Raw genomic sequence first — 22,167 nt, 5'->3', positions numbered from 1 at the left:
CTTCATGCATTCTTGGCTAGATTTTATATTTATTTATACTATTGTTTTCGGACATATTTAAGGTGACAATATTAATGTACACAAAACAAATGTCATGTTTTTATAAACTAAATCCAATCTTTTTCCATTGTATTTTTTGAGGCATGAAACTTAACCATGACATCACATAACATATAACTAACGACTATATACATGAATTTTTATATCAAAAATATATAATCATTTAAAAACTCAAAAATTTGGATAAAGATTAAAAAAAATAGTTTCAAAAAATTTAGAAAGTGAATATAATATTTTTAAAAGAATATATTAATTTACTAAATTAGATTTTTGTAATATTTTTTTATTAAATATTTTTTATAATTTTAAATAGATGGTAATATTTTTTGAAAAATCACAATAACACCAAAGTTAATACTTTTAAGTATTTCAAACTTAATACTATAAATAATATAGATAAATATGGTTTAGCTGCTAAAGTAACATTGCAAGGGTAAAATTCTTGGTTTAGAATAAGTACAACATAACAAAGAGAACATAAGTTGCATGTTGGCTGTTGCCTCCTTTTAAATAATCCAACAGACTCCCCTGGTTGGCTGGTTATGTCTGAAATGGTCCGGGCACAGCCTCTTTCCAAGGAAGGGTACTCATTAAGCTACAAAAAATAGTGATAACCATGTAAGAAAAGAAAAAAATTACGAAATGCAAAAGATTGATTCCTGCCATTGTTTTTACCAAATTAGGCACCAATTTGCTAGCTATTCCTAATTCTAGATAATTTTTAACTTCGTTGCATACAAAATTTCTTTATTAATGCGCCATTCTTGACTCCAAAGATCTGGTGTAACGCATAATTCACAAACCAAAAAAGATCTGATAAGGAGACAGATTTTATCTAGGTTCTAGGCCCGAAGAGTTTAACTCCATCAATGCAAATAAGATGAACAAGAAAACTGTGCTCACCAAGAATCGAATGTGGGTCGCCAGATGCTACTGCAACCACGTAGTTTAATGTTGATCTATATCACAAAACTCTTTTAAGTATTCGGAGCACAACGGAAAAAAAAAAAGAAAAAAAGGAGAACAGATTGACCCTGACAAGTACTAAATCACTGAATGAACAGAAAATGTCAAATGGTGGGATGCAAAACCTGAAAACCAACAAAGAAATCAATAGTTAATGCGAGAAACAACATTCTGATCAAAGTTCTTGAAATTGACAGGTTGTCTTACTAAGTCATTGGAACATCTTGGCATATGCTTTCTTTTCCTGGTTTAGTCTATCAGAAATCTATTCCAGTGAACAAACAAAATAGAACGGGAGTTGAGTAGTCTGCATGACAGTAAAAGTATGGGGGATGAATTTAAGAATAAGAGATCCATACCCTTTTCTTTGCAGAAGCAAACTCCTTTTTTATTGCACCTACAGCAATACCAGCTCAAATATCAGCTAAAAGAATATTCATAGGCCTAGAAGAGACGTATTCTTTGCTGCTTCTTCAATTCAGTCACCGAGTTTATTTCAAAAACTTGAAATATAAATATAAAAGTATTAATATTAAATCACAAACTCTCCTAGGGTACATTTGTATTGAAATAATTGTACAAGTGGATTTCAAATCCATTTCATTTGATTGTATAAATTTATATTGGTTGAATTTGAAATCCACTCGTTATTAACTTAGGCAAATGTAAATGTAATAGCAGTTGCTAATGCACCCGAGAAAATTTTTATTTAAAATCCATTATCGAATAAAATCTCTTTAAAAATTAAATCCATCGATCCAAAACATAACATTAGGATATTCCATTAACACTTTAGAACATTACTAAGAAAACCAAAAATGTATTTCATATCTTATCTTTAAGGCCCCAGAAGGGAAGAAACATGTTGAATTTCCTCCTATTTCTATATTTCCGGAGGGGCTGCACATACAAGTTCCAAGTGAGACACGGACAAGAAACAAAATCTTAGAATGTTCATTTTGTCTATTTCAATATGATTTTTTCCAAGTCAAGAGTTGTTTTTTCCCAATGGAGTTTGCTCCTTTGGGAACATATTTTAATTTTTTAGAAATTACATATATTTTTATTTCAAACAATCTTTTTATAATACAACAATCATTATCAATTAAATTAAATCAACTGAAAAGAACACTTCCTTGAGTTCTCAAGAATCCAGAGACAAGGAAAAAAAAGAAGGAAAGCCAAATAGTCGTACTAACCATCATTTGGCTCCAAATCCAATGCTTTCTTAAAACTCTCGACGGCAGCATCTATATCATTTAAAGCCAGGTGTGCCTGAAAAAAATGATTAAAACATCAGAACCAATAAGCCAGAAAAATTACAACTTATTCCATAAAGAAAATCCTTAAAATTGGTAGAATCAAAGAGGATCTCAGGAGAAGACGCTCAGGTATAGAAGTGAACTGAGTGCCTAAAATATCAGGTCACATAGTCAGATCAGAAATTGACAGATGTATACTCGTGTTATGAAGCACCTGAACAAGGACACCACTGCCCACATTTCTAACAAATGATGATTAAGCATGATAAAAAAGAAAAAAGGGTAATACTCAGTCAAAGTGTCAAACATCAACTAAGCATCTAACTAGGTAAGTTGCCCAACAGAAACAACCACTAGGCAGACAAGGTTGCCGGTGTATCATATAAATCGTCTAGATTCTCAAGATCGAGTAAGAAAAGAGAACGAGGGATGTACAACTGTGTTAAAAAAATTAAATTATCAATCACAAGTGCGTTCATGCACAGCAAGAAAATTAAACTTTTGGAACAAATATGAGAGCAGTAATGTCATTCAGCAATCAAATAATCTCATTTGAAGAAGGTAAGTTTAAGTTTAAGACTGAAAATTATGGATTCTCTTAAATGACTAAGAACCAAAAATACATGAACAAGTAAAACAAGGGGCCATTTAGAAAAAGGTACTCTAAAATGTTTACAGCCAGAATACAAACAATTATAGGAAATGAAATGTAGATCTCTGTACCTTTGTGGTGTTATTCATGGCAACAATATGTCAGTTCCTAGTTTTCAACAAAGTACAAGACCAACTTATTAATTGTCTTCTGTGAAGACCCACCCAGAGAGCCCATATGTTTTTATTTTGGTAAAACAGAAGTAAATACTGGCTGCATAGTTCCAGATCAAATATGATATCTTACTTCAAAAAGATCTCTTGGTACTAGTTCTAACTATCAGTTGAGGTGCCAAAATAACCGTAAAAATAAAGGCATTCAGCCATTTTCTTAAATTAAATAGGCATGTACAAAAACCAGACTAAAAAAGAAAAACAACCTGGCCCTGGCGGAACAATGCCTTTGCATTGTTTTCATCGTCACGCATAGCGAAGTCTGTGTCTAGAAGTGCTCCCTTCAAGTCTCCCAGTTTTAATTTACAAGCCTAGCAAAACCAAAATAAAAAATTTGCAGGGTAAAAAGAATATTTTTGAAGACTGGAAGCATGATCGTCTAAAATTTAAACCAAATTTAACAGCAGGCTAAAACAAGAGGGCAACAATTGCACCCATTAAAGAAAGTGTAACTATCACCAGTGTTCTAAAAGCACGAAAAAGTGATGATTAAGTGCAATTAAGCTCGAAGCATGATAAAAAGCTCTTATTTTGGCCTTCGCCTAAAAATAACACCCCAACACCCAAACCCTTCCCTTACCTAGTATCCCCAAAAAAGTTCATTATTTGCAAATGAGACTCCACTTGACTGGAGAGAAAGTAGTCCGTGAGACGACCGGTTATGTGTTATTAAACTCTATTGATTGACTTGATACAGTTAAAAACGCTTAAACCCATAAAACTTGTAAAACTTGAAGTTTGATCGTCATGTTTCATCACTCGCCGCGCTTTCTATAACCTTGTATCATGTATGGATCAGACAAAATTCCCTATACATGATTATCTTTAGAAAAAAAAACATGGAAGGACTAACAACCTCATTGCCAAAGGAAACCAATTATCAAATGTACACACAACCATGTAAGTGGAAAGCACGGACAAAAATATCCATCTCTATAAACTCATGAAAACAAATTTCTCAACATATGAGAGCTACCAGATCACATTAGTCTGAAGTGATGCATCTTTAAATTTCAACATCCACATTAACTTCATTTTAGGTAATAATAATAATAATAATACATCAAATAAGGAAAAAACGACAAATTGAAAAAATATAATGATCCATGCAAATAATATATTTTTAGAATCTCAAAGTCATCAAAAAGAAACTTACAGAACTGTTGGTAAATATTTGTGATTTCATCTTTCTCAAATATAGGCTCTTATCTGCTCAAAAAATAAAATGAAATGACAAAATCATGATTCAAACTCAAATTGCTTGTCCCATAAAGTGCCAGACTCCAGCATTAAATGAAAAATAAAGATATGGAGACCACCTTCATCAATCCCTTCCTTTTCCCAGCAGATGTCCAAATATCGTAGAGCCTTACGGTATTTCCGCAGAGCCATCTTATAGTCTTGTTTCTGTAGTTAACATAGATAAGCAAAAGAGGAATTATTTAATAGCATGAAAAGGGGAGTTCGAAAGGCAAGCAGCCAAGCCAAGCCAGAATTCTTATTGGGTATATATTGCTATCAAACTGTTACCTTAAAATGTTCATTTCCATATCCCTTAATTGATTCAACAGCACTCATCCACCAAGAGAGCTCACCGGAATTATTGTCGAGATCGGCAGGCCAGTCAGGAAACAAGTCGCCATCTTTGAAAAAGTTAACTATCCCGTCGTCAGCACCCTCTGGAATTTCTCCACAATTGGAAATAACAACATCAACTGAAGGGCAGTCATTTTCACCAATTGTGACATGTTCGACAGAACGCACGACGCCCATGCCTTTTATGACTTTCCCAAATACAATGTGCTTTCCATCCAAATGAGAAGTACGAGTGGTGGTGATGAAAAACTGGGAACCATTAGTGTTTGGTCCAGCATTGGCCATTGACAACATGCCCTTTCTTTCATGTTTTAATTCAAAATTCTCATCTTCAAATTTCAGTCCATAAATGGATTCCCCTCCAGTACCATCACCAGCAGAAATATCACCACCTTGTATCATAAAACCTTTAATGACACGATGAAATCTAGATCCCTAAAATAATAATAAACCATAGTTAAGTATTATCCAGGAAAGAAGCAATTCTCCGGTTCAATCAGGAACAACTTCCGAAACAAGAACATGTAAAAAAAAAAAAAACTTGCCCACTCGGAGTACCGACAACACAAGCCACCTTCTATGCACTTAAGAGAACTGCTAAAAACTAATGCCAAACTTGAAATTCATAAAATTAATTAAAGTATAATCAAAACGTAAAACAACAAGTTTCATCTTTAGCAAATACAATGAACTCTTATCGTTCCTGAAGATAGGCAACAAAAGTCAACCACCATATTTTCCTAGCTTAAGAACGGAAGAACTAGGTAAAGATATTGCCACATCAACAATTTATTAAATTAATCAAATACAACAACAATTAACAACCGCAACTATGTAACCGATCCATAACAACCCATAAATCTAAAGTCTTCAGAAATGATCGGTCAATAAGACGACAAAGCTACATAGGAAACAAAATTCCCAGACATGAAAACCCATCAATTTTATTTTATTTTATGAAAAAAGAGAAACCTTGAAATGGAGAGGGACACCGGTGTTAGGGCCAATGCCCTTCTCTCCAGTACATAGAGCCCTGAAATTCTCAGCGGTTTTGGGGACTACGTCATTGAATAATTCCACAATAATCCTTCCTTCCAGCTCATCACCAATGTTGATATCCAGAAAGCACCGACGTTTCCCACCCATAGCTTTTTCCTCACACAGTAGAAAGTGTATGTGCGTTAAATATATATATATGTTCACTGTATCTATAGAACCTGGAAGAATGAGACCGACCGATAAACCCTAAGCCTTACTTTATAATATGATAAATTGTTCGTATACTACGAGTTCATTGGAGGCTGGACCTCTTTCTTTTTAATTAAAATTTAAATGTAAATGTCGCTGGGCCTTGCTATTCAGAGATGGAGGCCCAAATCCGAAGCCCCAAAGCCCAAATAGTCCAAATGATATGGATCAACCTGTCAAATTGTCCAAACAATTAATGGGTTGCAGGGGGTTAAATTGATAGTAAAATTATTATTTCTCGATTAGATTCTTACGTGTTCCGTTATATAATATATAATGATTATTCAGTCACTGCACCTGCTGTACTTTATACTACATATTTCAAAAATAGAGGTTTTCTCATCTTTTTTTGAAAGTCATTCGTCGAGTATTTTGTCGTTGAAAATGATTAACATCATTGGCCAAATTAGGGAAATAAACATCACAGAAACTAGCTCTAGGTGTGCTAGAACAAAGTTCCCTATCGAAAAACTTCGAGCCGTCGAGGATTTCAGAGTTTAAAATTCTAACTCAACATATATCTCAGCATATGCAAGGTTGAAGCAAATGGCAAAACACATCGATATTTGTTAGAGTAGGTCTCTTGTGAGATAGTCTTACGAATCTTTATCTGTAAGACGGGTCAACCCTACCGATATTCAGCATAAAAAGTAATACTCTTAGCATAAAAAGTAATATTTTCTCATGGATGACCAGTGAGACCGTCTCACGTAAATTTTTGTCTATTTGTTAACCTCGGGAAGTTTAAATAACATTCATATTCAACTGGATATTGAGGTTACAAAATCCAATATCTTTTATGTTTATATAGAAAGATACTCAACTTTTGTTGGTTCAACTAACAATGTCCACCCACCATTCAAGTTCAATTCAAATAAATAGTACCATAAATGCATATGAGTGTCAACCGATGGGTAAAGGTTGGTTTTCTGAGTCTTTTGAGTTTGGGAAAATATTAAATGAGAGGCTTAAAGAGTACGATGTCTGCTTCATTCTTGAACTAGCGATGATGACAAAACTCTATTATTCATCGCGTGGGTGCACACAAACTCTTATTTGAATGGCCCCCCACCTTTGTTTCCACTTCTTAATTATTATTATGATAAAAATCTGTGTGAGACGGTCTCACGGATCGTATTTTATGAGACGAATTTCTTATTTAGGTCATCCATGAAAAAATATTATTTTTTATCGTGAATATCGGTAGAGTTGACCCGTCGTTATCTAAAATTATCAATTCACAAAAAAAATCTCTAAATTCTTTGTCGATTCAACGAAAATGAGTCGCCGATTAGCATAAAGCAATATGAAATGTTTCGAAAAAATAATAAAGTGGACCTAATTTATTTGAAAACAGAAAATTCTCCAATTCCTTTCAAGACTTAACTCTCTCGTGCTGATGAGTATCGGATACCACCTCCTCTTCATCCCTCTCTTCCTCTTCAGGCGGCGCCACCGCCGCCGTGGCAACATGGCCGGAGGAAGTGTGTTCCACCAGGATACGCGGCGGAGGAGGAGGAGGGTCGACACGGCCGTCGATGCAAGCCCCGCATTTGCTCTCGACCCATCCTTCAAAGTCGTTCATCCCACGGCCCATTATCCTCCGACCCGAACACAGCCTACCGATCATCACAGCGACGGAACCCAGTATCGTTATCACCGCTAGAACTCCGATAACGGGTCCAACCGACCCGTGACCCGAATTGGCCGTGTACGCAGCTGCCTGAAATGGCGGAGCCGGCTGCTGTTGTGAATACGGGTCTAACAATGGCGGACTACTGAAACCAGACATTATTTCCAAGAAAATATGCTTGGAAATGAGGTTTAAGCAATGAAAAGTGGATTTGTATCAGGAATATTCTTGAATCTTGATGAGATGTTAGGAAAGAAAATGGAAGGTTATAAAAAGTTCTAGTAATCTGTGTTTGATAAAGTGTTTAGCTGAAATTATATGTGCCAAATTTTTGAATAATTCGGAAATAAAAAGTGGAGTAATAAGCAAGGTGTGAGGAGTAAAAGTTGTGGGTCGAGCCAGTGTGAAAATAGAAGAAGATGGTTAGAAAATTTTTGGAAAGCAAGTCAATCGTAATGATTAAAGAAGTGTAGAATATTAGTACGTTTTTTGTGACAGTCTCATAATCTTTATCTATCAGATAGATCAATTCTATCGATATTCACGATAAAAAGTAATATTTTTTCATGGATGACATAAATAAGAGATAAGTCTTACAAATTAAGATCTGTGAAACCGTCTCACATAAGTTTTGTCTTAAAATATTTATTTATTTGTCAGATTTTGTAGTTTTAAAATTTCAAAATTGATGCAGAAAATAGGTAAAAAATCATTTTATAACGAGGCCATTGGTCATACTCTTTCAGACAAGGAAGATTCTGAATTTTTAGTTGAGTTGAACTTTGTCTTTAAGCTTCACTATTCCAATATTTTTTGGCAATAAGTTTTGGCTTCACCAATATAAAGTTGAATCTTAAATGGATAAACTCATCCAATTCTCCTGGGTGCATTGTCTATAAATCCTTTTGATGAACTATGGATAACTTGCTTACATGCTAAGTAATTAATTATTATTCAAAAAATATCAGTCTTCATCATATATGGTGTCTTTTACATAGATTGTATGCTTACACAGTTGAAATATTAATCAAAACATGATAATCTTTATAGTCAAGGAAAATAAAAACAAAATTTCATTAATAAAGTTATATAATTAAGGTATAATTGTAATTTTAAATAAAATTTCATCAAATCAATAGATAATAAAATCAGACAATTTTTTTTTAAAAAAAATTAAAATATGTTCGAGATGTTGACGATTTAGCATAGCAAAACTTGAGGTGGGGTAACTTTACTTCATTGTAAGAACAAAAACCAAGAATTGCATGTGGGGTGATAGGCTCCATTAAATTAATGAAATAGTCATCCCATTTAGAAGCTTGAAAATGAAGAAAAATGTCATGACATGAAAAACAAAGTTGTCAGATCATTTAAACAGAGGAAAGTGTTAGAGAATCTCAGTGTTAATCAAAAAGAGAATATTTGCATTGGTAATAGTGATACTCACAATTTCACTACATATGATATGATCCTTCATTATATATATATATATGATCCATCATTTAAACCATAAGCTTTTGAAATTTTATAAAATTATAATGCCTTTTTATTTAATTATTATAGGTATATACAGACTAATTACTTCCCATGGATACACTCATACAGTCGCACTCTTGAATTTATACTTGCATGTGGTACATTTTTTATTTTTTAAAAATGGATAATATATATATTTTATATATTATCTGAGGAAAAGGACAGGATTCTCAATTTATAGTACAAGGGTTTAGTCAAAATCAAATAAAATTCCAGCAGCTTTTCATGTTATTTTATTATTCATCTTTTGAATCCAAACTCTAAATTGTCTGTTATCTGTTGAATCCTTGTGATTTTCTCAGACTAAGTCTAATTTTTATACATATATATATATATATATATATAGTCTTTCATGCTCCTGGGCACTCGAAAACTTAAATTTATTTTAGTCTTTAGTAAATTTGTTTCCCAACATGGTCAGTGTACGGAATACTTGGGTATCGAGGCTAACAAATCTCGATAATATTTCTTATTATTTTCATATATTATATGGTTGTAAAAGTATATGATACTTAGTCCTATTGATTACACAAATGTCTTTTTAATTAACTAATCTAAGCTTTTGGACATTTGTAGAAGAATAGAGGTGTCTCCATTTATAAATTAGTGATCTCAGTGAGGCTTCAATAGATTTAAGACCTCTACTAATATATAATGTTCCTCCTATATTATAAATAAGTGATTACAACTAATTAATAAGATATACAGGTATGTTTCTTTAGTTTGGAAAGGGGTTTATTATAAGTGGGTTTCGAGTCTGAGACGACATAAGAGAATGTAGATATTTTGTGAGACGATCTTGAGGATCTTTATCCGTGAAACGAATCAGTCACATGAGTGCTGATAAAAAACCCAAAAAGAAAGTGGACATTATTTTTCTAAAAGAAAATACTTAGTAATTAGGTACCTTTCAATATTCTCTGCTCCAAATAACAACCAACGAATAATTAAGTGGAAACACTATATCTTTTCTTGAACAATTATATTGTATGTACACTCGTTCAACTTGAATGGACAGGGATACTAAGTGGCTTCCCCCTCCCCATAGTGAAACCCCTTGTTCCATCCGGCATTCTTGGCCCTTTAGTGCTCTGTCTAGCAGATATTTCGCCCAAAAACGAGCAGCTCGGGCTTGAACTTGTAGTAGGCAGGCTTCGCGCAGTTTGAAGTTGATTGCGAACTGGCTTAGTTTTTACTCGGTTTTTAGCCCACGTTTTCTTCGATCCGGCTGAACTTTCCTCAGCCTACACCAAGTTTTTTTGAGAATTATCACTCAGTAACTTATTACATTATCACATAAAAAAGATATCATATGATATATTATCTAAGTGATCATGTGTGACAAATATCAAGTTGCATGATACAGCAGAAGATTTGTAGCGTTCAGATTCTTCTTTATAACAAATAGTAATACCATCTATAGCTAGTAAGGAGTTTAGTATCGACCTCGAATGATTCTGAAACATTTGCCCGAGAGGATGAATCTTCGTCATGAGAAATCGACCCTTCGTCATGGTCTATATATCCTTCGAACTCTGATTTTCTGTTCTTCAGCACGGACTTTGGCTGCAGGATGCAGTTTAACAAAATTCATCTTCTCCAATACAAACTTGTGATTTATGAACAAAAATGGACGTTTTCCCCCAAAAATATAAACTTTACGAACATACCGAACGTCTCAGCATCACCCTCACACGCATGCCTTCTCTCCAGTTTCTTTCATCATTCAATTTCTCAGCCTGGTGAAAGAGGGAGAATATCATTAGTGAAAAAAATATAATAAGCATCACAGTGATAAATTTGAAGGTCAAAAGGTGAGAACATACTGCTTTTTCTGCTGTTCGATGGTTCTCATACTCTACTAACGCATGGAGCTACAAAGAAAGTAGTAAATCAGATTAGCACAATGACAAGAAAACATCTTATTCATGGTGATTCATGTTAATGATCGATCATGGGCGGATCCAACGTGAGAACAGACAGTGGTCTTCTTGAATGAAAAAAAATATATATTACATTCAATGATCTCGAGTCCACCTTTTTTTACCTTGTTGCTGATGACTATATCGCCTTTGGAAGAACGTGAAGTGTTTAGATCCTGTGGTTGGCATATTCGAATTGCTTTGATACTGCAAACATCACATGAATATGTGATTACTTTCATCCGCTAAATTGACAAGAAAAGTAGAATAAATGAGCAAGATGCACGATATTGATCTTTATAGTACCTTCCAACCACGTTGAAAATTTTCTCGATGTTCTGATGCGAGTGATCATCATGTAGATTTTCTGCTATAACCGTGCGTAACTGCATGATAAGATAATGATCAAACTAACACCTATTTGTAGGAAAACCTCGACTACTTTTAAACATTCATCACTTATTGTACAACAAAAATATGTGGTTACATATGTATACCTGCAGCTCCTCTTTCTCTTTCTCAGTAAAGGGATGTTTTCGTTTCACCTTCTTACCATCATGGCTTACAATCTAGTTACCAAACAACACGGTTATGCTGCTATATATATGTATATATATAACAACAATGTGTTATTTCATATTATGATTAGAAGACTAACCAGTTTCGAAGAGGACCGCAGAGCTTCTGCCATGATTTGGTGGGTGACATTCAAGGATTTGAGTTTCTTTGTGGATGAAATGATGTTCATTGGAACTGTTGGAAGACGCAAAACATTTATTTATCAGACGTTAACACGTTGAAACTCAAACAATGTCGTAAACCCGTCGAACATAATACAAAATAAATCCTCACCGAAGCCTTCGGGATCTTTATTGACATGTTTCACAAAGGATTCATTGGCTAGCAAGCTCATATCGCTAAATTGATATTCCACCTGATATAATACAACATATATTGTCACTTTTATGATGTAAATATTTTTATTCTGAAGCATTCTTATCTGAGGATAATGAAGTATCATTACTTTGTGAGTAAATGTATAAAGATTAATTATTGATTCTTAACAACTATCCTACCCAAAAAAACATGTAATTCTCAATCAGGCATATTATATATTTTATTTCAATTCACGAGATATCAGAATTTTTAAATGACATAAAAGAGAAGAAAAATAAAACAAGAAGTATACTTGTTTGATAATCTTCTGCTTAAGCTCGTCAGAAATGGGGTTTTCCTTTTCACGGTGTCGGGGCAGAGCTCCAGCGGCGGCTGCCGCCTTGACATTGGGCTTCTGATCTGAAACCATAGGCATATTACAGGCTTCTTGACCCGCAGCAACGTAAATCCAACTCCCACCACTATTCCCATCAATATATGGCAAACAAGGGATGTAATACCCCATCATGGACACCTCGGGCGCCTGAGACCTCGGCACGAACTCTGGAGCCGCCGCGTTGAATCTGAACGTGCCGCCACTGATAATTCCCTCCACCTTCTTCTCATCCTCATACGCATCATCAAAAACTTGGAGATCGTCCCCAATATCAATATCTTTCTTCGTCACCAGCTGCGCCATTCTTCTTTGTTCTCCTTTTGATTTTAAAGAAAACAAAAGGGTTGTGAAATGATTCCTTGAATCAATTTTCGGATCATGAATATGACGAATTGTTTGCAGTGGTGGGATTATTAAAGCAATACTTCGAGCGGGTGGCTTGCGTGTATTGATTTTCACCATTGTTTGGCAGTGAAGAAATGAAGAGAAATTGTTGTTTTCTCCTGAATTTTAGTGAGTGAGTGATTGAATTCAACGGGAAGAATGAAGACTGTTTAATGGCTTATTTCCCTCTTACATATTGACGATATTCGTGGGTTTGACCAAATATGTTTCGGAGAATACTAGGTTACACACGTGGCAGTTGTCTTCTAGAGGTAATATTTGAGGTGGGCCTTTTGGGCCTAGTTCATTAAAATATTGAATTTGGGCTTCAGCCTTTTGCATAATTAAGCCCATGCTTTTAAGAAAATGGTCTCGGAGGTTTTGGCAAGGGAAAAAATCTCAATTTGTTTCCGACTTAAAATAATATCAAATTTTGTAGTTTGATTATGTGATCCATTATAGTTGATATCGAGATGGATGTGTAACTTATAGACTATATTGGAAGTGAAATTTAATCAAATCTGACTAAATTATTTGGTATGATATATATTAACATTTAGAGCAATAAAAACATAGTAGTAAAGACAAAGTTATTGTTCGGTCCAACCGACCTATATTCACAGTCACTCTCATCTATCAAGCAAATCTACTAGTTATAAGCAATTACAATAATGCAAAAACTTATTCAAATAAAAGACTACATCTTTTTCTAATGACGCTTCTGCGATGAACACATTCAATAGATTTCAATTAGCAAGTACTACTCGTCTTCAATATCCACCAACTCGAACTTCTTTCGAAATTCTGGATTGTTTCTCCCGATAACATCATCTTCTTATTCCGAAGAATGAAACACAAGTCTTTGAGTGCGTGTACCACCAGCATGTTGGAATCTCAAAATAATAATTAATAAGGTGAGACTGGTTGAACTTTGTCACACGACTTGTCGCGATATATAATGGAAAAAAGAAGTTTTGCTTCACAAAATCCTCTCGGAAAGATTTGAAAATAAAAGCTCACGGTATCCCTCGACCACAAATGATCACGCTATGCAATTTTCAAAATGAATGAAAACTTCGATACATAGAGCATTTTATCGTGTCCTAGATAGGCACATTTTTTTCAAATCTTGGATCATATCTTCAAGATAATATCATCTAATATCTTCATCATATCTCAAAACATATTCAAACAAACGTCTTTTTCAATTATCTCCATATATTTAATACTTCAAAACCAATATTTTTAAATTTTCTTGAAAAATTAAATGACCAAAATAATTCCAACAAAATTATCATACGACACAGTTAATTCATCACATCCCTGTTGTAACTCCAAACATATGTAATTTGTGTTGTCGAGTATGTCTCTTGTGAGGCGTTCTCATGGATCTTTATTCATTAAATAGATCAACTTTGTTCATATTTACAATAAAAAATAATATTTTTTATGAGTGATTCTATATCACAAAATTAACACATAGTACCGTAGGACAATAGTTTTTATGTTTCTCAATACACGATTCAGATTTCGCATTAGTTACTTGCAATATTACGGATAACATTTACTTAAATATCAAATAAAATTAGAAAGCTTTGTTTTATCCCATTAAATCCGTGGTTCTATGATCACAATATATAATTTTAAAAAGAAAAATTAATTTTTATTATCATGCTTTTTGGGTGGCATCCTCCTCCGCCAACTGTATGAAGACACTTTGAAGTATGATGTGAAATAAGGATAAGGTAGTGATTTTCAATGGAACAAGTCAGTCATTCCACCTAAACAATTATCACACATTAAAGAATTCTTTTGTATAGAATAGATTCCCCTAATTCACAAATTAAAATAAGATAATAACAAACATCAATAAATTTTTTTTTAAAAAAATGGCAAGAAGTCAACAAAGAACCCTCGAGCATAATGAAAAGCTAAATTTAATTGGTATCTATTTTTATACTAAAAAAACTTTCACCTAACATTTTTGACAAAAATTTGTGTGAGACGGTCTCACTGGTCGTATTTTGTGAGACGAATCTCTTATTTGGATCATCCATTAAAAATTATTAATTTTTATGTTAAGAGTATTATTTTTTATTGTGGATATCGGTAGAGTTGACATGTTTCACAGATAAAGATTCGTGAGACCGTCTCACAAGAGACACGCTCGACATTTTTTTCATCTTTATCGATGTGGGCCCCATCATCATATCTTGTCTTAAAGATTCTTGCTCCATTATTTTGTTTGTGAAAGGGATTGTTTGTCAAAGAATTTTGGATAAACATTAGCAAAAATCAATGACACTTATTTCAACTAAAAGATCAATTTACCTTTTGTTTATTATTAATATTTTTGACCACCGAAGGTCCAAGAAAAGTATTCTTTTTCTATTCGAATAGTTTATATTGTGGTTGAAATTTTGGTTTCAGTGAAAAATAAAGTTATTTTCAATGGTAAAAAAAGTGATGTCTTAAAATATATATCGAACACATGACTCGAAATTTCCTTAAATATTAATGTTAATTTAAATAAAACTTCCTAAAAAGTTAATAATATTAAGAATAATTTTCTTGTGAGACGGTCTCACGAATCTTTATCTGTGAGATATGTCAACCCTACCGATATTCACAATAAAAAGTAATACTCTTAACATAAAAAGTAATAATTTTTCATGAATGATCCAAATAAAATAACTGCATCACAAAATACGGTCCGTGAGACCGTCTCACACAAATTTTTGCTTAATATTAATCTAAGATAAGTTTAAAGAAATCTTTAGGGGCAAAGAACTAATAAAGATTCATCAAAATTTGAACCATTCTTTACATTCACATTTATCCGTGATTGTTTGGTTGTGGATTCCAACAATCTAGTCAATTGGATTTTTTAAAACTTTTGCCTTCCGTTGCAAGACAAAAGCAAACAACATTGATTTATTCTTATCTCTTCAAAAGATTACATATTGACCGATTCCTACAAATTTTATTTTTATCACAATAATTAATTTAATAATATTCTTGTAGGTGTCCTCGAGAGATTATAATATATATATATTTGGCTTACACCGCCTTATTTTCATATAATATAAGAAAAAACTTTTTGTGAATTGACATTATTTGATTTATAAATAAATATTATATTTTATGTCAAATTTATATTTTACCGATTGTACAAAATATTAAATCAGACCACCTAATTTGAGGAAACGAATGCCGAGGAGACTTGTAGGAAAAAAGGGGTGATGTAGTATTCAAATCTCCACTAAAGGAAGACAAAGCTCAGCACATCAAGAGCTGGACTTGACTGGAAGTTCCTTCTCTCGTTAAGAAAACAAAGCCGGAAAGGAAAATAAATCTAGGCCTGCAAAATTTCATAACTGTTAAATGTTGTATATTTTATTTTTTTTATTATATATGATTGATTAATGGCTCTTCCATTTGCACCTCTGTACCGGGAAAACTCTTGGTGAAAATTTTAAGGACCATCTCTTCTTGATAATTGAATCCGACTCTTCCAACTCCGAGACTCAAACTTTTCGCCATCTTCGTCGTCCACGCTATCTCCTCCAGCTAAAGATGTATCCCGAGAAACTCCGGTTATCTGCATATGGTAATGGCCCTGAGGGGATCCAGACTGGGAATTTTCCAGCTTTGAGGATTCACTATTATACTGTCCTTTGGACATCCACGAACCTCCAAGAACGACAGGATTGGTGGAGGGGTGCATTGTAGAAACTTTACGAGTGTGGAGACGATATTTCTGAATCAACACAGAATCCAGAAATGTAAAAATGGGAATTTCGTTACACGAAAAGTGGAGCGATGTAAAGAAAGAAAGATCAAACGCACTTGCAAATGACTCTTCACTTCATCATTGGATAGACCATCAACTTGCATGAGATCTCTAATTTGTTTAGGAGTCGCAGCTGCATTGCATAGGGTGAGATAGAATTAGATGCGCTTCAAAAATAAACTACTACATAATTTTCATTTTCAATCAAGCAAAACATGACTTATTAACCACTCTGCATCGCTGTATGACTTGTCAATACGATATCCAAGACTAACCAAAACAACATGTTTGATTATAATTTTGATCAAAATCAAATCAGACAAACACAAATTCTCATAACTTTATCAGGAATCCATACAAACAACAGTGTTCAAGTAAATATTAGATCAAAAGATAGAAAATAACTTCGCCAAAGGAAATAACTGATCATGATAATTCACAACCTTGGGCACCTCCCAGTTGCTGCAGGGCATCAATAAACCTGCGATGCAACTCAGATGACCAGCATCTCCTTTGCTTTCTAGCCATTTGCTGAGGCTTCTGTCGATCCCGTAAATTCGATTGATCGTCAGTTGCAGAAGAGGACCCTGATCTGCTACAACTCGATTTCGAGCTAAAACCAACAGAATCAATTTCCTCGCCTGGATTCTTGATCCTAAGATCAATATGAGTTAGCCCATTCAATTTATCACCCTCTTCCTTCGCAACCATCATCATGGGGAAGTTATTTTGCCCCTTAAACGGTACAAATGCCGTTCCTATTGCCATGTTTATACCATTCCGAAGTATACCATTCATCATCGGTGGATTTATTTCTTCTCGAACTCCCTAATAACCAAGAAGAAACACAAAAAATGCCATAAATGCGCAACCAAGAAACCTTATTAGGCCATGTCCCAAATACAAACAGGATCTGCAAATTCCGCTGTACCTTAATTTTGTCAAGTTTTAAGGTCCGATTATTGTTGCCGGAGCCAGAATTTGGATGATGATTCTGATTAGCAGAGTTGCATAACTGAAATGAGCTCATCCAGTTCATTTTATCACTGCCGTTGACGTCATTTTCTTTACTGATTTCATTTTTCTCATCTTTTCCATCACTGGTTCCCTTCAATGGAATGAATTCTTTCAACACTGGCACCGCCTTAGATTTCTTATATTGCACCAACTCCTCCTTCACTATCACCATAGCTGCAATAGCAATCACAAAACCCAAATATCAGAAATCGATAATTATGTCATAAAAACTTTTTTATAAAAAAATTGTGGAACAAAGATCAACAAATGAACATCGCAATAATCCCATCAATCTAGAATCCAAAAACAACAGAAAATAAAAATAATAATAAACTAAACCCACGTGAAAAAAGAGATTTTTTAAAAAAGTTAAACCCGGTTACCAAAACAAAAGAACATAACCACATTCGTCTTCTGAGATCAACATCTCGATATAATGTCTACTGCAAAAAAAAAAAAAAAAACACACACACACACAGTGGAAAGATTCAATGTATAATGGAAGAAACAACTCACCCTCGTTGACGATGCGCATGCAAAGAGGTAGCTCGCGCTTAAAAACCTCGATCTTCTTAATCTCGACTTCAAGCCCATTAACATAATCATCAAGCTTCGCTACCCTCTCAGATTGGTCATGAATCCTGGAAACCTGCGTCAGAAACTCCCGGATCGACGATGCCGATAAAGCTCTGGGATCCAAACCAAACTCCGATGCAATCAAGGAGCCCATTTCTGTTCCAGATCAATGATTTGATTGTTCTCTGGCATTAAATCCTAGGCCCGGAAATGTTTATATATAGGGCAATGATGGGGACGAGTCTGTATATACGTTTATGTATTCTACGTATTGCACAGTGTTTATTCGGGATTGTAGAGAGAGAAGAATAGAGACGTGATAGATTCTGTTAAACGACGTCGAGTTTTGACAGGGATGAGCACGATAATATATGCTGCATTCCAACGCCAACTGGTCTTACAGGACAAATGTACACAAATTCTCCATTGGCCACTTCTCTTTTAGAAAATTATAATTTTATACTTTAATAAATTGCCAATCAGTCCACTTCTTAGTTTTCATCCCACGGGCCAGATAAGCCAGCCAAGTGGTAGTATCGTGATATAAAAAATAAAGATAACTTGTTGAAAAATATATTTAAAATGTGTGTATTGAATATTTGAATGTTGAATATTTGAATGTTGAAAATAAGAGTTGTAAATATTGAAAATTAGTGTGTGATGATGTAGGTAATGATGTATTTTATTTTTGGATTATTTGTAAAGATTTCCTATAAATAGATCTCTCATTTGTGAAGAAAATCACAATTGAGTAGAGAGAAAAATATTATAAAGTGTGTAGTTTGATAAATTTTGAGAGTTTGAGATTTTTATTTTTTACCATAAATTTTTACTTTTTCACAACACGTTATCAGCACGAAGCTCTAAAAGTCCTCCATCCTTTTCCAAGCTCCAAACAGAAGAAAAAGGTAACAAAGTAATAATATTTATTTTACTGTTATTTATTTATTGTGTATTTATTTAACATATAATATAATGTTATTATTAATAATAAAAATAAATTTTTCAAAAACTTGTTATAAATCCTCGGAGGATGTTAAGACGACATCCCCATTCCCGGTAAGGGATACGACAAGTATAAAAGCCTATAAGATTTTTAAATAAAATATCTTATGACACATCATTATAATAATATGATATGATATACATAATTATTTAAATATGTCTAATATTATATACACCATATTATTACCATAAAATTATACAAATACATACCTTTATTTTTTTATACACCAACGGTCATAAACGGTAACAAAACGGCTAGTTTTTGACCTATAAATATGATCTCATAAACACATTCAATCACTCCAATTTTCTCTTCTTCTCTAAAAATTATTCTTCACTAAATTTTTTCGAAGAAGATGGCTTTCTCAAGGTTATTTTTAATTATTTTGGTTATCATACTCACGAGTCTTTTATTTATCGGAGAATATCCTCCTCGTGTGTTTTCTTTATTTTTACAAATGCTTGTACTTGTTGTTTATCCATTACTTTGTATTGCAATATTCATTAACTAATAAAATGCATCGTAATTTTTTTTAGTACCACCATGTCAAATTCGACAAAGCTCGAATTTGTTGCGCTCGACATCACAGGAAAAAATTATATGTCATGGACTCTCGATGTAGAAATGCATCTTGAGTCATTGGGTCTAAGTGAGACAATAAAAGAAAATAGCATATCGACATCACAAGAAAAGGCAAAAGCCATTATATTTTTGCGTCGACATCTCGACGAGGGATTGAAATGTGAATATTTAATTGAAAAAGATCACATGGCTTTGTGGAAAGGATTGAAAGAAAGATTTGAACATATAAGGGAAGTTATACTTCCGACCGCCCGTGATGAATGGAATATGTTAAGATTCCAAGATTTTAAGAAAGTCAGCGATTATAATTCAGCGATGTATCGAATAATCTCGCAGCTAAAATTTTGTGGACATGAGGTCACAGAATCGGAAATGCTTGAAAAAACATTTTCCACGTTTCATGCATCAAATATTACTCTACAGCAACAATATAGAGTACGTGGATTTGCGAGATATTCTGAACTCATCGCCTGTCTTCTTGTGGCGGAAAAAAAACAACGAGCTATTAATGAGAAATCATCAGTCCCGACCCACTGGATCAACAGCATTTCCAGAAGTAAATGTTGTAAGTAAAAATGAATTTAAACCTGGAAACCAAAATCAAATTCAAAGACAAGGTTTTGGTCGAGGTCGAGGTCGAGGTCGAGGTCGAGGTCGTGGACGTGGACGTGGACATGGAATTGGCCGTGGTCGTGGTCGAGGCCGTGGTTTTGAAAACAATATAGATAGTTATTTTTATAATTCATCTCAAAAGAGCGTCCCAAACCATCCACAGAAAAGGCATCATGAGAATACAAGTATTAATGAGAATCACTCAAAAAGATATGAAAGTTCTTGTTTCAGATGTGGTACTCCAGGACATTTGTCCAAAATTTGTCGAGCCCCTGAACACCTTTGTAAACTTTATAAAGAATCATTAAAGGGGAAAGAAAAGGAGATCAACTTCACTGAACGCAGTGACCATTTGAGTGATTCAACTCATTTTGATGCTGGTGATTTTATGAATGATTTCTCTGGAAATGATCAATATGTTGGTGGGATAGAAATGAACAATATTGATGCTGCAGATTTTCTCAATGATTTCTCTGAAAATGAACAATATAGTGGTAGAATATAAATGTACAATAATTTATTTTTCATGTATCCATATAATGTTTTATTGTATAATTATGATATGTGTTATATTTAAATATATATTGCAAGTAATTTTATTTCATTGCATATTTTTTTGAAGTTCAAAAAATGGAAAATGCTATGAGCAAAGCTAAAGTTTGCATACCCGATAGTGGTACAACGCACACTATCCTCCGAGATAAAAGATATTTCTTGGAACTAAAACCAACAAAAACAACGATGAATACAATATCAGGTCCTGTAGACTTGATTAAAGGATGTGGTAAAGCACAATTTTTGTTACCTAATGGTACAAAATTTTTGATCAATGATGCTTTATATTCACCACAATCGAAAAGAAATTTGTTGAGTTTTAATGATATATATTCTCATGGGTATGATACTCAAACAATGAATGAAGGAAATAAGAAATATATGTGTCTTATCACATATAAATCAGGAAAGAAATATGTGATTGAAAAACTACCAATGCTCCCTACTGGATTGCATTATACACATATAAGTCTGATTGAATCAAACATGGTAGTTGATAATTCTTCAATATTAACCAATTGGCATGATCGATTAGGACATCCTGGTTCAACAATGATGCGAAGAATTATAGAAAATACACATGGTCATCCGCTGAAAGACCAGAAGATCTTTCAGAATAATAAGTTTCAATGTAAAGCATGTTCTCTTGGAAAACTTATTATAAGACCATCACCAGCCAAAATCCAAACTGAATCACCAATGTTTCTTGAACGTATTCAGGATGATATTTGTGGACCAATCCATCCACCATGTGGACCATTCAGATACTTTATGGTATTGATTGATGCCTCCAGCAGATGGTCACATGTATGTTTATTGTCAACTCGAAATGTTGCATTTGCAAGATTACTTGCTCAAATAATAAAATTGAGGAATCAATTTCCCGATTATACAATCAAAAAAATTAGACTTGATAATGCTGGTGAATTTACTTCCCAAACTTTCAATGATTATTGTATGTCTATGGGAATCATTGTTGAGCATCCTATTGCTCATGTACATACACAGAATGGATTGGCTGAATCATTGATTAAACGTCTGCAAATGGTTGCTAGACCAATGATTATGAAAACAAAGCTCCCTATTTCTATATGGGGACATGCAATTTTACACGCTGCTTCATTAATTCGCATTAGACCAAGTGCATATCATAAATACTCCCCATTGCAGCTTGCATTTGGTAAAGAACCAGACATTTCTCATCTGGGAATTTTTGGATGTATGGTGTATGTGCCTATTGCACCACCGCAACGAAAGAAAATGGGACCTCAAAGAAAGGTTGGAATTTATATCGGTTATGATAGTCCATCAATCATTCGAT

General features: G+C 33.8%; 3 protein-coding genes across 8 annotated transcripts; all 3 read right to left on the bottom strand.

The window, feature by feature from the left end:
- Positions 1-435: 435 nt before the first annotated feature.
- Positions 436-5,978, bottom strand: LOC142531123 (peptidyl-prolyl cis-trans isomerase CYP40-like). 4 transcript variants are annotated; one of them, XM_075637166.1, is made up of 11 exons: positions 5,682-5,978; positions 4,644-5,144; positions 4,433-4,520; positions 4,270-4,322; positions 3,320-3,424; positions 2,226-2,301; positions 1,386-1,423; positions 1,234-1,291; positions 1,094-1,151; positions 964-1,019; positions 436-655 (listed from the first exon to the last, which is right to left on the bottom strand). In XM_075637166.1, the coding sequence occupies exons 1-8, from the start codon at positions 5,853-5,855 to the stop codon at positions 1,238-1,240; spliced, it is 1,089 nt and encodes a 362-aa protein (XP_075493281.1). In that variant the 5' UTR covers positions 5,856-5,978; the 3' UTR covers positions 436-655; positions 964-1,019; positions 1,094-1,151; positions 1,234-1,237. The 4 variants fall into 4 exon arrangements, with proteins under 4 accessions (XP_075493281.1, XP_075493282.1, XP_075493280.1 ...); XM_075637167.1 differs by having other exon boundaries at positions 1,100-1,151; XM_075637165.1 differs by having other exon boundaries at positions 964-1,151; positions 5,682-5,977.
- Positions 5,979-10,000: 4,022 nt separating this feature from the next.
- On the bottom strand, positions 10,001-12,884 carry LOC142531186 (la-related protein 6C-like). Its single transcript, XM_075637257.1, has 10 exons — positions 12,238-12,884; positions 11,901-11,982; positions 11,707-11,801; positions 11,546-11,617; positions 11,355-11,434; positions 11,174-11,255; positions 10,953-11,000; positions 10,797-10,865; positions 10,573-10,692; positions 10,001-10,370 (listed from the first exon to the last, which is right to left on the bottom strand). The coding sequence occupies exons 1-10, from the start codon at positions 12,781-12,783 to the stop codon at positions 10,128-10,130; spliced, it is 1,437 nt and encodes a 478-aa protein (XP_075493372.1). The 5' UTR covers positions 12,784-12,884; the 3' UTR covers positions 10,001-10,127.
- Positions 12,885-15,831: 2,947 nt separating this feature from the next.
- LOC142531397 (transcription factor HHO6-like) lies at positions 15,832-18,439 on the bottom strand. 3 transcript variants are annotated; one of them, XM_075637508.1, is made up of 6 exons: positions 18,032-18,439; positions 17,430-17,689; positions 16,942-17,326; positions 16,555-16,631; positions 16,150-16,465; positions 15,832-16,066 (listed from the first exon to the last, which is right to left on the bottom strand). In XM_075637508.1, the coding sequence occupies exons 1-5, from the start codon at positions 18,243-18,245 to the stop codon at positions 16,181-16,183; spliced, it is 1,221 nt and encodes a 406-aa protein (XP_075493623.1). In that variant the 5' UTR covers positions 18,246-18,439; the 3' UTR covers positions 15,832-16,066; positions 16,150-16,180. The 3 variants fall into 3 exon arrangements, with proteins under 3 accessions (XP_075493623.1, XP_075493622.1, XP_075493624.1); XM_075637507.1 differs by having other exon boundaries at positions 15,832-16,465; positions 18,032-18,438; XM_075637509.1 differs by lacking the exon at positions 18,032-18,439 and adding an exon at positions 17,918-17,983 and having other exon boundaries at positions 15,832-16,465.
- Positions 18,440-22,167: the final 3,728 nt, after the last annotated feature.

This window comes from Primulina tabacum, chromosome 17 (assembly GCF_025594145.1).
Source record: "Primulina tabacum isolate GXHZ01 chromosome 17, ASM2559414v2, whole genome shotgun sequence".
NCBI classification, from domain to species: Eukaryota; Viridiplantae; Streptophyta; class Magnoliopsida; order Lamiales; family Gesneriaceae; genus Primulina; species Primulina tabacum.
The sequence above is the reverse complement of the archived record's forward strand: the minus strand, read 5'-3'. Positions and strand labels throughout refer to the sequence as shown.